Source organism: Uloborus diversus, chromosome 6, assembly GCF_026930045.1.
Source record: "Uloborus diversus isolate 005 chromosome 6, Udiv.v.3.1, whole genome shotgun sequence".
Classification (NCBI taxonomy): domain Eukaryota; kingdom Metazoa; phylum Arthropoda; class Arachnida; order Araneae; family Uloboridae; genus Uloborus; species Uloborus diversus.
The window spans coordinates 84,398,336-84,414,429 of record NC_072736.1 but is presented as its reverse complement, the minus strand read 5'-3'; the positions used below and the strand labels follow the sequence as shown (position 1 = coordinate 84,414,429).

At 33.0% G+C, this 16,094-nt stretch overlaps 1 protein-coding gene across 2 annotated transcripts in view; it reads left to right on the top strand.

Annotated features, from left to right (window-relative positions):
* Nucleotides 1-16,094, top strand: part of LOC129224586 (uncharacterized) — a 78,480-nt gene that overhangs the window by 14,083 nt on the left and 48,303 nt on the right. For both annotated transcript variants that reach the window (XM_054859070.1, XM_054859069.1), the window contains exon 5: nt 13,888-14,020. In XM_054859070.1, the coding sequence (XP_054715045.1) occupies nt 13,888-14,020 (133 nt within the window). The remainder of the gene's footprint in view (nt 1-13,887; nt 14,021-16,094) is intronic.

The window sequence follows — 16,094 nt, the reverse complement described above, 5'->3', positions numbered from 1 at the left end:
CAGGCTCAAATTTACATTCAGTGTATTTATCGCTTAAGCAGCATTTGTATATTTTTGGGTATGGTGACTTTAATAAAAAAAAATTTCTTTCTCACTAATTTTTATATGTACTTGAAGACAGTTACAATATTTTTTTGGTGCCCGAACAAATAATACATACATATGAAGAATTGATTTGGATACTTAGCATACTAATAAATGATTGGCAAACCTCTAATATTTTTGAACTTAGTCAGTTAGTAGCGTAGCCAGAAATTACCTCCTGCTTTGGTGTTTGGTCATATGTATATAAACTTACCATATTTTGGCTGGAAATATGTGTAAAAACCAAGGGCTGTGGAGGGGTAGGGGGACCTCCTGGCCTCCAAACTATATCTTCTTGTCTTGTGGTACCTTATATCAAAATGAATTCTCTTTAAACTGGTTATGTGAAAATTTTTGTAAACTACTATGTACTAAGGTGTTTACTGTAATAACTGTATCTAAAAGGTCTTTATTAGGTATGCACTGATTGATCGGTCACTTGGGTGATTATTTTTAACTAGCCAGTTTTTACCTGTTAAGTAGTAGAAAATTTATTTTACAATTAAAGTTACTCTGTAAGATGGTCAGTCACATGCTTGCTTGTCACCCCCCCCCCCATCCAAATGTTTGTGTGAATGATATAATTCAATGGATAAGAAGTTCAGATGTACAGAAGGTGATAAGGATTTATCATTAAAAATCATTATTTTGGTTAATTAACGAATTATCTTCACGTATTTATTGCCAGACAGCTAATTTGCCGTTTGGTGCTACCCTGGGTTTAACTATGAATGGTCCTCCCAAGGTCCTCTTTTTAATCCTAACTGGTCCTCTTTGGTCCCCTTTTTAATTCAAAGTGGTCCTCTTTTACCCTTTTCTATGGCTAAAATGTGTTGGGAGCCCTGAGTATATGAATGAAAATATAGGCTAAACGAGCTATGCATTCAGCTGCAACACTTATAATAATTGAGGTTTGGGACCCTCCCTCCCCCCTCCCCAATTTGCGCTAACAGAACGATCTACTCGTTACGACTTGTTTCTCTTTTTTCAGAATGTTTATTTTCAATTTGCGTGATTTCAAAAACTAGATGTTTTGGGTTCTTACAGACGAAAGATTTTGAAGAACCTTCTGGATTCACACGTTCAAATGAAATTGGTTGATTTGAAATGTATGCTATTGCAAAAGAAGTACATAGCTAGGATGTTTTTGTACAGCAAAATACTATCAAATGTAACAGTTAACACCATACTCAACGAATGTATGTAACAATGAAACAAAAAACTGGAAAAATTGTCCAACCATTGAACAAACAGAACGTAAAATCACTGTAAACAATGCGTTAATTTTTTAGGTGAAAAAAATAGGAATCTCAATCCCTAGCAATTCAAAACTAAATTTCTGAGTTTATAGAATCATACATTATAAGGAAAGCGTCTGAATAAAAGAAAAAGTGAGGGAGATATATTTCCGGCACGAAAGTTTTGCACAACTCTTGTAAGATTGCATTATTACCTGAGGAAATGATTTTATAACTGTGTTTTCTTTATTTTTCAAAGGAAAAAATTTGTCTATATGAAACTAATAGTTAGAACTGTACTTCATATGCTTGGAAAATTTTCGTTTTTTTTTTTTTTTTTTTTTTTTTTGAGAAAGAAAAGTAAATACTGTCGCAAACTGAATAAACTTCAATTATCTGAACGTTTTGATTAATTGAATCTTTTTACTTAGAGGGAAAGTACCATTTTCCTTACTTTTTAAATACTGTTTAAAAATTTAAGTAAGTCATAATCATCTAAGTCTAAGTGAGACAGTTATTGTCAGTATTGAAATCTGAGTAATTCAGTCATCAGAAGTTTTGGAAAAATTTGCTGAAATTTGATAAAAACCGATAAAAACCTTACACAGATTGGTAAAATCGTAAAAATCCTTTAACTGTAAAAACTGAGAAATTTTCGTTACAATTACAAAAAATCAAACAAAAATCTGCAGGTACGAGTGAATTACATGCAGGGCTGGATTTGCCTTATAAGATAAACAAGCTATAACTTAGGGCCCCTGCTTTGAAGTTTGCCCCTAACTCCCAAAAAATTGTGATTCGTTCCTTAAAAAAATGGAAAGTGCTTGAAAAACTAATTTCATTTTCAAGTACTTGAAAACCTTGAATATTTGGAAACGTGTGGCTACAAACCTTAAATTTAAAATTTTCTAACAAATTGTAGGGGAGGAATGCCAAAATGGGTCAAATTTAGCTCCTTGCTACGTCCTGCATCAAAAATGCAAAAATCATTATTTTCGCATTTGTAACATACTAGCTGCGTTGCCCGGCTTTGCCCAGTTCTACTTGAAAATAAAAATTGCTTCAAGTGACGTATATTCAACAATCAGGTGTAAAAAATAAATTTTAAAAAAACATCATGATTTCCCTTCCTAACAATGATGGCAAATATTAAAATACTTTTAAGAAATTAAATCCAGAAAAATGGATTTAAAATGTGCAACCATGGAAACACAAAATAAATTTAAGGAATTAAAATGCAAAAGAAAATGGTTCACAATTTGAATGGAATCGAGATTTCTGAAACTTGATTTAAAAAGGCTTGTAACTTTTTTTCCTTTCGAGATAAAAGCTTATTTTTTCGACCATAGGTCGAGTTAATTCTGGAGTAAAAAAGGTCGCTTTTTCCAATGACGTCAAAAAGAAAGTTGTGGGACAATTCCTTCACTTTTTATTGATTTATTTAATGAAGAAAGTAGTACCTAAATTTCAGCTAAGCTTAAAAAAAATCGAGCTAAAAACGCAAATAACTCCCGCCGTAATAAAGTTAGATCATTGAAACAAATAGCGTAGAACGCGGAAAATTCTACCCTTTCGAACGATATGTAATAATATGTGCAAGTAATTTTTCACCCCCATATTCGGAAATTTGTGAAAATTGGGCCTAAATTGGAATAAAAGAACTATTCATCAAATTGTTTTCGAACTGGTCTGCAAACCTTCTCAGGACTTAAAGGAACAAACTGTTAAAATTTCAGCGCAATCGGCCGGGTAGTTCTCGAGTTTTGCGAGTTCAAACACACAGACGCCTTTTGGGGACTTCATTTTATACTATGTAGAGATTTTTCGAGCATCATGTTTAGGCAGGTTTCGTTTTTCTGCGATTTTAATTAGCGATGATATTAATTGAAACATCAATTCTCAAGGAAGTTTCATTCGCTGCGAAATTTCCGATTATCTTTTCCCCTCATAGTCCTGGCCCCACAATGTAGTCCCGTAAAAATTTTTAGGTCCAGAGATTTTCTTTTTAGAATCTGGATCTGTAGGTGTTCTAATGTGAGAATATCTTGGGTAGACATGTTGCTTTTTGGAGATTTCATTTTATACTATGTAGAGAAGAGATTACTTGAAATAAATTTTTGTGACTCACATGCTTCATATCTTGCTATTTATTTAATCCCGAATGCAGAATTTCGGAAATTCTTTTGTATTGATTGCTTTTATCTTACTTTTACTGCATATTGTTAATCTGTTTAGCCCGGGAAAAAAGTGATACATTATCCCTCTTTCTTTTCGTATTCTGCACTACTTATAATTTAAAAAAAGTTGTAATGAGAAATTTAAGTTTATTTTTCCTTTTAAACTTAAAATAGCCGTTTCTTACAAAGTTTGAACAATACTGTACAACTGTATAATATACTACTAAATTTCAGAGACTGGAAAGTGCAAATTATTGACAGGTTCTAAAATCACTGAAAAGAATTGGTGCAGTATAGCCTACCAGGGCTCTTGAGCCAAAAACCCAATCTAACCAACCAAACCTTGAAAATAATTAGACAAGTCTTTGAAACTCCTAAGCAAAGTGTGCTTCAATTTTATTTCTTATCAAGTGTATAGATTAAGAATTGTTCAAATGGGTAGTATGTTACTCTCTTAATACGTATTCTCTAAATCTGTGCACCATTTCCTTTAAAGTATTAACTTGCATCACAAAGCACTTTTAAAGCATAAAACTTTTTAAAAAAATATTTGCCTATTATTTCCAATTAACCCTTATAAAGACATGAAAATGCAGAATTTTATATCCATTTTATATAATTTCCTCCGGGGGAGTAACCCCCGGCCCCCCTAAAATTAGAGATATTCTATATCCCACTTAAAAGGGAGCCCTGTGTCACTCTCTTAATACCAGCCCCCTCTCTTTTAAGGTCAATTTAAAAAGGACAGCATGATTACACTCAGTAATGAAAACAACACATAAAAAAGTGAAGAATGGTCTTATGCATCACAGAAAACAGACAGAAACGTGGGAGAGGGGGGGGGGGGGGCAATTAAAAATGTTGCACAAAAAAAAATCCTGCCCCCCCCCCCCCCCCCAGGAACTCGGTCCTAAATCCGCCTATGGTTTTAATATACTTTTTAGTCATACGTTTTTGATGGTTTTTTTATTAAGGTCTTGTTTTTTCCCCTCAATAGTAGCAAGTAGTAGCTCTTTTATAATTTTTTAATTATTATTTTTCTGTCATTTCAAAATGGTCCAAAAAGCGTATTTTAACCAAAACTTCATATACTACCTAATTTGCTTGATTACTTAAAAGATTTATTGAGTTGGATTATGTACCATTGAAGCGATGCATAGTGTAAAAATATCTTAACACTAGAAAATTTAAATGACAATGGAAGAGGAAACAAAAATAACGAAGTCCAAGAACATTTAGAATAGGAAAAAATTGCGCTTATAGCTGCACACTTTTTGCATCCCCAATAGACGATGCAGTCAGAGCAAGAAAAGAAAATATACAAAATTATGAAAACAGAAAATATTAGTATATGACTCTGCTCTTATAAAAAGAAAATTAATGCCAAATTTTCATCTTTCAAAGAACTTTTTTGATCCCAATATAATAAAAGAAGTCCCATGTATAAATGGTGGAAGAATCGATAAACATTAATTTTTATGACAGTCTTCGTTATTAAAATATGTTAAAAGAGAATTTTCATTTAAGTTTGTACTGAAGCTTTTAGTTAAAATGTTTTTTTACTTTCTTCTATATCTAATATATAGAAGAAAGTATTGGATTCGTGCAAATTTTCGAATTTCGAATTTTGACGGATTCGAACGTTTTGAGGTGTGCTGAGTTCATTTCGACTATTTTTGGAAAATGTCTGTCTGTGTGTGTGTGTGTATGTATGTATGTGTGTATGTATGTATGTGTGTATGTATGTATGTGTGTATGTATGTGTGTCACGTCTGTGTGTGACCAGTTTTTTGTGGCCGCTCTACAGCAAAAACTACCGCATGAAATCGAACGAAATTTGGTACACATATGTGCCCGTATGTGAACTTGTGCCCATTAGTTTTTGGCGCGAATTCCTCCGAGGGGGGTGGAGCAATGGGACGTTTTTTGAGCTACGCGTGCTTGCTATTCCTCAGGAAGTAACTGGCGGAATCAATCAAAATTTGGTCCATATGTTGCCATTAACAGGAGCAGGTGCTGATTCAATTTTGGTGTCAATAACTCAAAGGGGGGTTGAGCTATAGAACGTTTTTTGTCGTCCATTGTGACTGCTGTATCTCAAGAAATAACGAACGGAATCAAACAAAAATTTTTTGACAAGTAGCCCTTAGTGGGTATAAGAGCTGATTTTATTTTGGTGTCAACAGCTAAAAAGGGGGTAGCGCAATCGCCCGTTCTTTTTTTCCATTGTGAGTGCCCTATCTCAAGAAGTAATGCTACGTTCTGGTTGAAATTTGGAATATATGTGAATACATACGTAAACAGGCTTTGGTTCAATTTTGACGCCGATCGCTCCAAGAGGTGTTGATTTTTTTTTTTTTTTTTGCGAATAAAAATATTTTTATAAATGCGACAATAAGAAAGATAAATCGTAATAGATTGTCGTCTGCGTATTTCTCGTGATTTTAATTGTATGGAAATGATCGGAAATATTATCTCAATGATTTAAAATTTTTAACTGTTGCCACTAATGTTTGTTAATAAATAAAATATTTGTAATTAATTCAAGCAAGGCTTTTAAAGTAACTTTCAATTTTCGCTCTTTGTTTTGTTTTTGCAATCATTCAGACATTGGGATGGTCGTCAAGTTTTTGCATGTGTAATTTTGTTTCTGTTAGGAATATTGCTTCCTCGTCAAGCATGGGGAGGGATCAGAAAAAGGAAAAATATAGAAGAAAGTTTCGTGATGGCCACAACATACTAGTTTTTCTTTGATAAAAATATTGTATTCCTAAATGCATTAAACCAGGAGAAATAATGTCTTCAACGGAAAACGTAATGATTTTCTTAAAACCTACTTGTCCTGTTTCTATAATTGTTGTCACTGATACATTAGGTAAATAAATTACATAATTAAAAATAAAATAATTTTTTTAAAACATTGAAACAAAATATGTGTTGATCTTTTGATTCTTAAAGTTGTATAATGTACATCAGACTCATTGTAGATACTGCAAAATACTTTCCATGTTTAAGAATGCTTGACTTTAATTTTACTTTTATTTTATTTATAGTAGATAGCTATGATTATGAGGAAATTAATTTGCACGAATTTATTTTGTTATTTGTAATTAATGTGTAAACTACCACAGTAAATTATTGCTTTGATTACTTATACCAAGACCCCTTTTTTATAAGAGTTAAAGATTTTCAAGTAATATTCTCCAATTGAAATCTCTAAGTATGAGGAAATGAAATTACAAGATTTTACTCTTAATTTTTTAATTACAAAGAAATTAGGTACAAATATGAGTATTAAACATACCCTAACAATTAATTCATAAAATCTTCATGATTTTCCCAAAATAAAATTGCTCTTCTTACAAATGGTAGTAAAAACCAAATAAACCCAGTTTAAACCAAAAAAACCTGGTTAAACTAAAAAAGCCCTTTTTTTTTCCAAAAAAAAAGTTTTTATCCCAATCCTGGTTTAGGCAAGAGAGCTCTAGAATCTCCCATATCTTTCCCTAATATTACCTAACATATCTTAGAATTTTTAGACATCAATTTCGAAAAGTTTCTGGACAGACTCCCGGTCCCTGCCTATACCTTTAACATTAGCTAAAACGGGAAAACGCCCACCCTCTCTTCTAAAGTCTCAACATAAAGTGCATTCAATTGTTTTTAAAACTTGAATATTTCAGTACAAATTCGTAGAAACAGCACTTGAACCATGATTATCCTTGATCTCCTAACGTGGTCATAGTTAGCTTAAACACAAAAATGTGTTTTTAGGACTTCAATTTCAGAATTTTTCAGAGACAAATCTCTTAGAGCCCCTCCCTTCTATCATCTAATGTCTCCAAAGAATTAAACTGCATTTTTAAAACTTCAATTTCAAAAATTTTCTGAGGAGAGATGCCGAACCCCTTATCTTTCTCAAAGATAGCCTAATATAGATTTCAGCTTTGAGAAAGAATTTGGGAGGTAATCCTTTCTCTCCTCCTTTCCCACTTAACATTATCAAACAAAGCCTAAAATCAAAGGACAATTACACAAAATTTCCAGGAGAGATTGGTGCAAAGACAACCTAAGATTGTGTTTTTTAGATTGGTGTTGAAAAATTTCTAAAGAAAGCCCCCAAACTTTCCCCATTCCTCCAAACCACCAAAGATATCCTTGAAATTCATTTTAACTTAGAAAATATTTCAATAAGCCTCAGCGCCATTCTTTCCGCGTACGCCCACAACTGCTTTAGAATACACATACAATTGCATTGTAAAAAGATAGCCTAAGTTTCCATATTTCAGAGCTTAAAGTTTTCGAAATAAGTATCCAAACATTCCCAATTTATTTAACATCCAAACTAACCTAAATTTGCATTTTAAAACTTTTCAGAAAAATTCCGTTTGGTGCCTCCAACCCTTATTATCTACAAAGAAAATGCTAAAACATACTTTCATTTTTTCTAACAATTGGGAGCAAATGCTAAACCACCCTTTCCCTGAACATTACTAAGAATTGCCTGAAATCGCGATTATTGATGTAAATATGCCCACTTTTTACTTTCTTCTATATCTAATATATAGAAGAAAGTATTGGATTCGTGCAAATTTTCGAATTTCGAATTTTGACGGATTCGAACGTTTTGAGGTGTGCCGAGTCCATTTCGACCATTTTTGAAAAATGTCTGTCTGTGTGTGTGTGTGTGTGTATGTATGTATGTATGTGTGTGTGTGTGTATGTATGTGTGTCACGTCTGTGTGTGACCAGTTTTTTGTGGCCGCTCTACAACAAAAACTACCGCATGAAATCGAACGAAATTTAGTACACATATGTGCCCCTATGTGAACTTGTGCCCATTAGTTTTTGGCGCGAATTCCTCCAAGGGGGGTGGAGCAATGGGACGTTTTTCGAGTTACGCGTGCTTGCTATTCCTCAGGAAGTAACTGGCGGAATCAAACAAAATTTGGTCCATATGTTGGTATTAACAGGAACAGGTGCTGATTCAATTTTGGTGTCAATAACTCAAACGGGGGTTGAGCTATAGAACGTTTTTTGTCGTCAATTGTGACTGCTGTATCTCAAGAAATAATGAACGGAATGAAAGAAAAATTTATCGGCAAGTAACCCTTAGTGGGTATAAGAACTGATTTTATTTTTGTGTCAACAGCTAAAAAGGGGGTAGCGCAATCACCCGTTCTTTTTTTCCATTTTGAGTACCCTATCTCAAGAAGTAATGCTACGTTCTGGTTGAAATTTGGAATATATGTGAATCCATATGTTAACAGGCTTTGGTTCGATTTTGACGCCGATCGCTCCAAGAGGTGTTGATATTTTTTTTTTGCGAATAAAAATATTTTTATTAATGCAACAATAAGAAAGATAAATCGTAATAAATTGTCGTCTGCGTATTTCTCGTGATTTTAATTGTATGGAAATGATAGGAAATATTATCTCAATGATTTAAAATTTTTAACTGTTGCCATCTTATGTTTGTTAATAAATAAAATATTTGTAATTAATTCAAATTAAGCTTTTAAAGTAACTTTCAATTTTCGCTCTTTGTTTTGTTATTACAATAATTCAGACATTGGGATGGTCGTCAAGTTTTTGCATGTGTAATTTTGTTTTTGTTAGGAATATTGCTTCCTCGTCAAGCATGGGGAGGGATCAGAAAAAGGAAAAATATAGAAGAAAGTTTCGTGATGGCCACAACATACTAGTTTCAAGTGTGGACCCTGCCCCCCCCCCCTCCTTTTTTTTCTTTACAAGAATCTAGAATAAAATTAATCTTCTTTTTTCTTAATTTAAATTAAGAAACACCTTTAATAGTTAAGTTTGTAGTTTTAATTTAAACAACTTTTTTTTGAAATATTAGGTACTTCACGACAAAAGGGCGGCAAATATTGTAACTACGCTCGGCACATATCAATATTTTAAAGTTTTACAACTTTTTATGTATAAAGGTGGTGCCTTGAAATCCAGCTACTAATTTTTATTTGCTTGCTTTCTAAAAAATTTATACAAGATTCGTACGGGTCATGGAAATCCTGGAAAGTCATGGAAAAAAAATAAACCAATTTCAGATCTGGAAAAGTCATGGAAAATTAATATTTTCGTTAAAAGTCATGGAAATTTATTTTAAAATCATGGAAAAATTTCCTGGGCAAAGAGAAAGTAACAATTGCTGAAAGAGCGTTAGAAGTCATGAATGATTTAATAGTATTGCATATAAATCCTATTAAAGCAGGAAAATTGAACAATCCACATAACAAATCTGAATTTTGAAATCCCATTGCATCCACTTCTGTAGCAGTTGCCCTTCTTCTTTTGCAATGTGATTTTACTGCTTGGACATCACTAGTTTTGAATTTATCATCATTTTTAACTCATACATTTTATATTCTGTCGTGGTGAACTTACATTTTCTTAATTTTGCTGCGCTCACTCAAAAAACGTTACGTTAATTGCTTCCGAATTTGTTTCAATCATTCATGAAAACCATATTATTAAATTTATTAGAGGTTATCCAGGGTTGCCCACTCCTCTTAAGGGCAAGCCTCACCCTCCTCAATATTGCAGAGACCCCCCAAATGAGAAAAATACCCCTCAACCCCCCTAAAAATTTCAATGGTGCAGTCTGCCCTATGACCCTCTATTAGGTGGGCACCCCTGAGTTTTCTTGGTTTGTTGAAGCTTTTAGAAAATAAAGTTCTTTAATGAGGCGATAGAAATATGGTAATTCTAATATTTTAAAACAGTAGTGCCCAATATACGGCTCGCGAAATTATCCATGTAGCCCACTGTTAGGTTCAATTTCAGAAGAATCAAACACTATGTTCTGGAATTTCTAAACCCTTTAATTTATATGCATTTGAAAATGTGTAAATTAGTAAACAAGTACATTTGAGTCAGAAGATTTATTTGCTACTGAATGTTTTTACTTTCTTCTATATCTAATATATAGAAGAAAGTATTGGATTCGTGCAAATTTTCGAATTTCGAATTTTGACGGATTCGAACGTTTTGAGGTGTGCTGAGTTCATTTCGACTATTTTTGGAAAATGTCTGTCTGTGTGTGTGTGTGTATGTATGTATGTGTGTATGTATGTGTGTCACGTCTGTGTGTGACCAGTTTTTTGTGGCCGCTCTACAACAAAAACTACCGCATGAAATCGAACGAAATTTAGTACACATATGTGCCCCTATGTGAACTTGTGCCCATTAGTTTTTGGCGCGAATTCCTCCAAGGGGGGTGGAGCAATGGGACGTTTTTCGAGTTACGCGTGCTTGCTATTCCTCAGGAAGTTACTGGCGGAATCAAACAAAATTTGGTCCATATGTTGGTATTAACAGGAACAGGTGCTGATTCAATTTTGGTGTCAATAACTGAAACGGGGGTTGAGCTGTAGAACGTTTTTTGTCGTCAATTGTGACTGCTGTATCTCAAGAAATAATGAACGGAATGAAAGAAAAATTTATCGGCAAGTAGCCCTTAGTGGGTATAAGAACTGATTTTATTTTTGTGTCAACAGCTAAAAGGGGGGTAGCGCAATCACCCGTTCTTTTTTTCCATTTTGAGTGCCCTATCTCAAGAAGTAATGCTACGTTCTGGTTGAAATTTGGAATATATGTGAATCCATATGTAAACAGGCTTTGGTTCTATTTTGACGCCGATCGCTCCAAGAGGTGTTGATTTTTTTTTTTTTTTTGCGAATAAAAATATTTTTATTAATGCAACAATAAGAAAGATAAATCGTAATAGATTGTCGTCTGCGTATTTCTCGTGATTTTAATTGTATGGAAATGATAGGAAATATTATCTCAATGATTTAAAATTTTTAACTGTTGCCATCTTATGTTTGTTAACAAATAAAATATTTGTAATTCATTGAAGCAAGCCTTTACAATAACTTTCAATTTTCGCTCTTTGCTTTGCTTTTGCAATAATTCAGACATTGGGATGGTCGTCAAGTTTTTGCATGTGTAATTTTGTTTTTGTTGGGAATATTGCTTCCTCGTCAAGCATGGGGAGGGATCAGAAAAAAAAAGAAATGTAGAAGAAAGTTTCGTGATGGCCACAACATACTAGTTTTATAAATATCTGTATTAGAAATCTGAACATACTAAAGAATGGCATGTTCAGATTCACTTTAAAGAACCAAATACTGTCACCATGTTCATATATATACTATACCATGTATATACTATACCATGTTCACTTTAAAGAACCAAAATACTGTCATGTTATATGGATGATAAGATGCATTATTGACACTAAAAGGCAATTTTTAAAGCAAATTTATTGATACTTAGGGGGAATGACTCATTCAACCTTTGTCCCCTTCTTTATCATTCTACCCTTTTATAAAGAAAAATATTAAACATTTAATCATAATTATATTGCACTTACTGTATTTTTACTTCACTTAAATTAACGTAAAGAAAACAAAAAAGAAGAAATTAGTTTTTGCAGTGTGCACTAATGTTTTATCAACCACAAAGAAGTGTTTCAATGAGGTAGTTGCACTCACATAGAAGTTTTGCTTACTCACATTTCCAAAAATTGGCCAGTTTGATATTAAATAGTACTATTCTCTTTGTGTATCAAGGTCATAAAATTTTTATGAAGTCATGGAAAAGTCATGGAATTTTTTCTTCAGAATAGAGTATGAACCCTGTGTATACAATCAACCCTTGTTTTATGCAGGAATTTTACGCAGTTTAAGATTTGACACCTTTTTTTTTATGTGAAAGTGGCAATACAAACAGATAAAATTTTCCCCTTTTCAAAATCCAAACTCCGGAGATTGTAGATTACACATAATGAACTGCATTTTGGCGTGCTAATAATCAAGCTTGGGCCATTGGAGACATTTTATGCTGTTAGTTCTAGAGCTCTTTCCAGAAGTAAAGTAATTAAACTCTCACAGTCCAGAACTTACTGGAAGAGCTTTTAGAAGTAACAGAGGAAAATGAAACCAACGTTGATATCAACATTGATGACGCATAACCAAAAGCCTTTCACATTGAAAAGTTTAAGCCATTCCTTGACAATGTCAAATGATCTTTGTTAGTGAAGTAAGATCCTATCATGGAAATAACGCGAGTGATCATGGATGCATTAAATTGAAAATAGATATAGAGGAAAAAAAAAGATTGCCATAGAATGTCATAACCAGCTCTTTTTTTTTTATAAACACTAGACTAAGTTAATTCATGTTCTCTTTATGCATGTTGTGCATATGTATTGGAATAAGTAGACATTAAACTTTATCTATCATTAGAGTGAAGTTATTTTTTCTATCTATGGAACCTAACCCCCATCTAAAAACTATTATTAAATCTTAATTTGCTCAGAATTTCAGTAAAACTTAACCTCTGCGTAAAATAAGGGTCTACTGTATTTCATTGCTTATAAGTTTAATTATTGTAAAAAAAAAAAAAATAGAGCTACTGCCCTTTTAGTTGGAAAATTCAATTTGATGAATGTTTTTTTAGTACTTGAAAAAGAAAATGTATGTGCCTAACATTTTTTACAAGAACTCATGGTTGAAGGAATATTAATATTGAGTTTCCTTTTCCATTTTGTACAATGATGTGTACATTATAGCAATAGGACTTCTTTGCAAGGACTTTTCTTCACTCCCTCTGTTTTTCTGTTGTGCTTTAAGATTTCTTAATTGTTTTCATTACTGAAAAAATGTCCTAAGGGCAGTGACTGCTATTAAAAGTTAGTAGAGATTAATATTAAAGTGTCCACTGGCCACAAACTAAATATTTGAATTTTTATTTTGGGTAAGGAGAGAATCTGAACAGTTAAAAATGGTAAACCACATAGGACAAAATCAATCTGAGGAACATGGGTTATGCTAAGAAAAAGTCAGAACTAGTGAAATTTAGAGTTTTTAAGAGGATTTCTTGCGTTGAGGTTAAAAATTGATTTAAATCAGTGATGATAAAAAATGATTTAAAATCAGTGATTAAAAAAAATATTTGATTTAAATCAATTGTTTTAGATTGACACCCTGGTATTTTTTTATAGTTTTTACTATCACTCGTATAAACCTGACAAAGCTAGTCTAGCAAAACTTGGAAAATTGAACTGAGAGATTTAGCAATTTTTAATGTTTTGTTTGTGTATGTATTTTCACCACTGACTCTAGTTCATTTTAATTGTAACTTTTAATCTTATACCATCATCCCCCTTTTGATTTGAAATTATAAACTTGACTCTTTTGAATCAAATATTGTTTATCAGCACACTTATTAAACATATATATTCAATTAATTCGGGATACACTGTGACGGCAAACAGTTCAACGTCTGTGAATCTAAAGATGTACAATTTTATCTTATTCTCAATCTCTAGAGTTATTAGCTTTTTTCCTTTTTATTTTTGGTAGAAGACCTAAACGAGCAAAAGAAATTAAATCCACTGAGCAATTGGAGCTTGAAAAAATAGCACAGCTTCAAAAAGAATTAAGTGATCACTTAAGATATAATGCAATGTCAATGAGACGTTCAGGACTGAGAAAGGTGAGTTGCTCTTTTTGATATGTTATGTTTATATTAAGTGTTTTAATAAAGTGTTAAAATAGACTTGTTTCCTTGATTTGAATCATTATATTCATCAATGTAGTTTTCCTATGTTGTTACTGTACGTTTTCAATTAATTATGTCATTATATTTAGGTACATTATGAACATTTTCCTTTTGAATACTTAAACAGCTTATGATTCAATTCAGCCCAGATGGAACATGGGGCCAAATCTTAAGTTTTTTTTTTTTTCAATTTTTATGTGCATAAAAATTGTAAATTGATAATTCATCATGTGCAATTAAATTGAATTCTTTTTCATAAAGCTATGTGAGTAACATAAAATTAATTTAAAATACCACTATATATTGAACTAGTTTTGGAAAATAAACTTATTTACTTTTATTATTGGATAAGATGACTATTTTGTTTAGATCAACAGTCAGCGCCTGGTGGCCACGGTCCAGATCCAAAGTACAGAAGGTCAAGCACTGGACCGCAAAAATGTTTGTGTAATTCTAAATTACACAAATAAATTATTTAAAAATAATGTTATTTAGGCAATAATCTCTTTAGGCACAGCTTTAATTACTTTTTCTAGTGTTAGAAAGCAATTGCTAGACTGATTTTTGTTTTTAATGGTTAGGGTAACAATGTGTCCTGGCCCTAACTAAAATTACTTGCCAACCTCTGGTTTAGATAACATTAATGCTTGAGACCTGTAAACCCAAAAAACATTAGTGACTACTTTGAGGCTGTTGATGGTAAATATATGCATTAGGGTGAGCGGAAAAAAAAAAAAAAAAAAAAACATTTTTTCTAATTTTGATGATCGGTAGTCTTAAAAATGTGCCATTGGAGCAAACTGCACATAAAATACCCAATTTTTTGAATAATATCTTGAAGTGCCGCAGTTGTGTTCGAGTTTTGACTAAATGTTACATCTTGATGTTTTTAGCAAAATTAGTAAAATGAAGTATTTTGTTAGACTTGCCTACTGCAGTGGATGAAACAACTCGAAATTCCTCGAACATCGGGTTATTTCATCTAGACTGACATTAAATGGTAACCCTCAGGTTTTATCCTCAAACAAGATGTTAGTCTTTTGTTTCATACATAAATTCAATGTAGCATTCAAAAATATTCAAAAGAAATAGTGTAATATTTATTTGAACGTAAGGCAAAAGTATCAAAAAGACACAACACGTAAAGGGGTTATAAGTTTGACGTGTGTGTATATGTTACGGCCAAAGCCCGAAGTTCGGCCAGTTCGCGAATTGGCCAGCCATTTCCCGTATTGGCCAAGAGGTTTGGCCAAAGCCCGAAATACTTGCAATTACTATTGTATTTTCTACTTTGGCTGGCCATTTCGCGAACTGACCGGGAATCCATGGCCAAAGCCTGAAATGATAATGGCAGATCGTAGATTGACTGGTAGACGGTACATGTGTCATTTCCGGTATGACAGCGCTGCAAGTGAGAGAGACAAGAGACTCCTCTACTTCTCCCCCGAATGGTTGCAAGACCTTGTGGGTTTAGGTGAGAGATGTGGAGTGACTAACGTTTATTTTAATGCGTGAAAACTCCCAGCACCGACGAAGATTATGTAGTTTTGCTGTTTTTGGAACTTAAATATTGAAAATATATACCTGAAGAAGAAGGTCCTGTATCTCGCTCAAAGAAGGGGCGATCACCCCTCCCTTGTAACCGTCCTTGAAGAGGGATAAATGTTTATGCAATTCGAAATGTCATGCACTGGAAAAAAATTGTGTAAGATTGCCATTATAAATGGGTGTAATGTTACACGAATTCTGGAGTGTGTAGTATCTCTGTTTAAAAAACTCAAATTGTTGGAGGAACCTTGCACTATGTTTCGTGTATGTCCCAACTGCAGTCAGTAGAATTCAAAATCTATGCGTAAAGATCAATATCGGCAAAGAGTTGGTAAAATCTTATGAGCGAAATGAAAACGGATCTTTGTGGCCGAGCAGTTCTCTTGCTTTGCGACATGTCTGTAAGACTCCCGTTGTGAGTTCAGACCCTACTTGGTGTTTTGGGTATTCCTCTAATAGT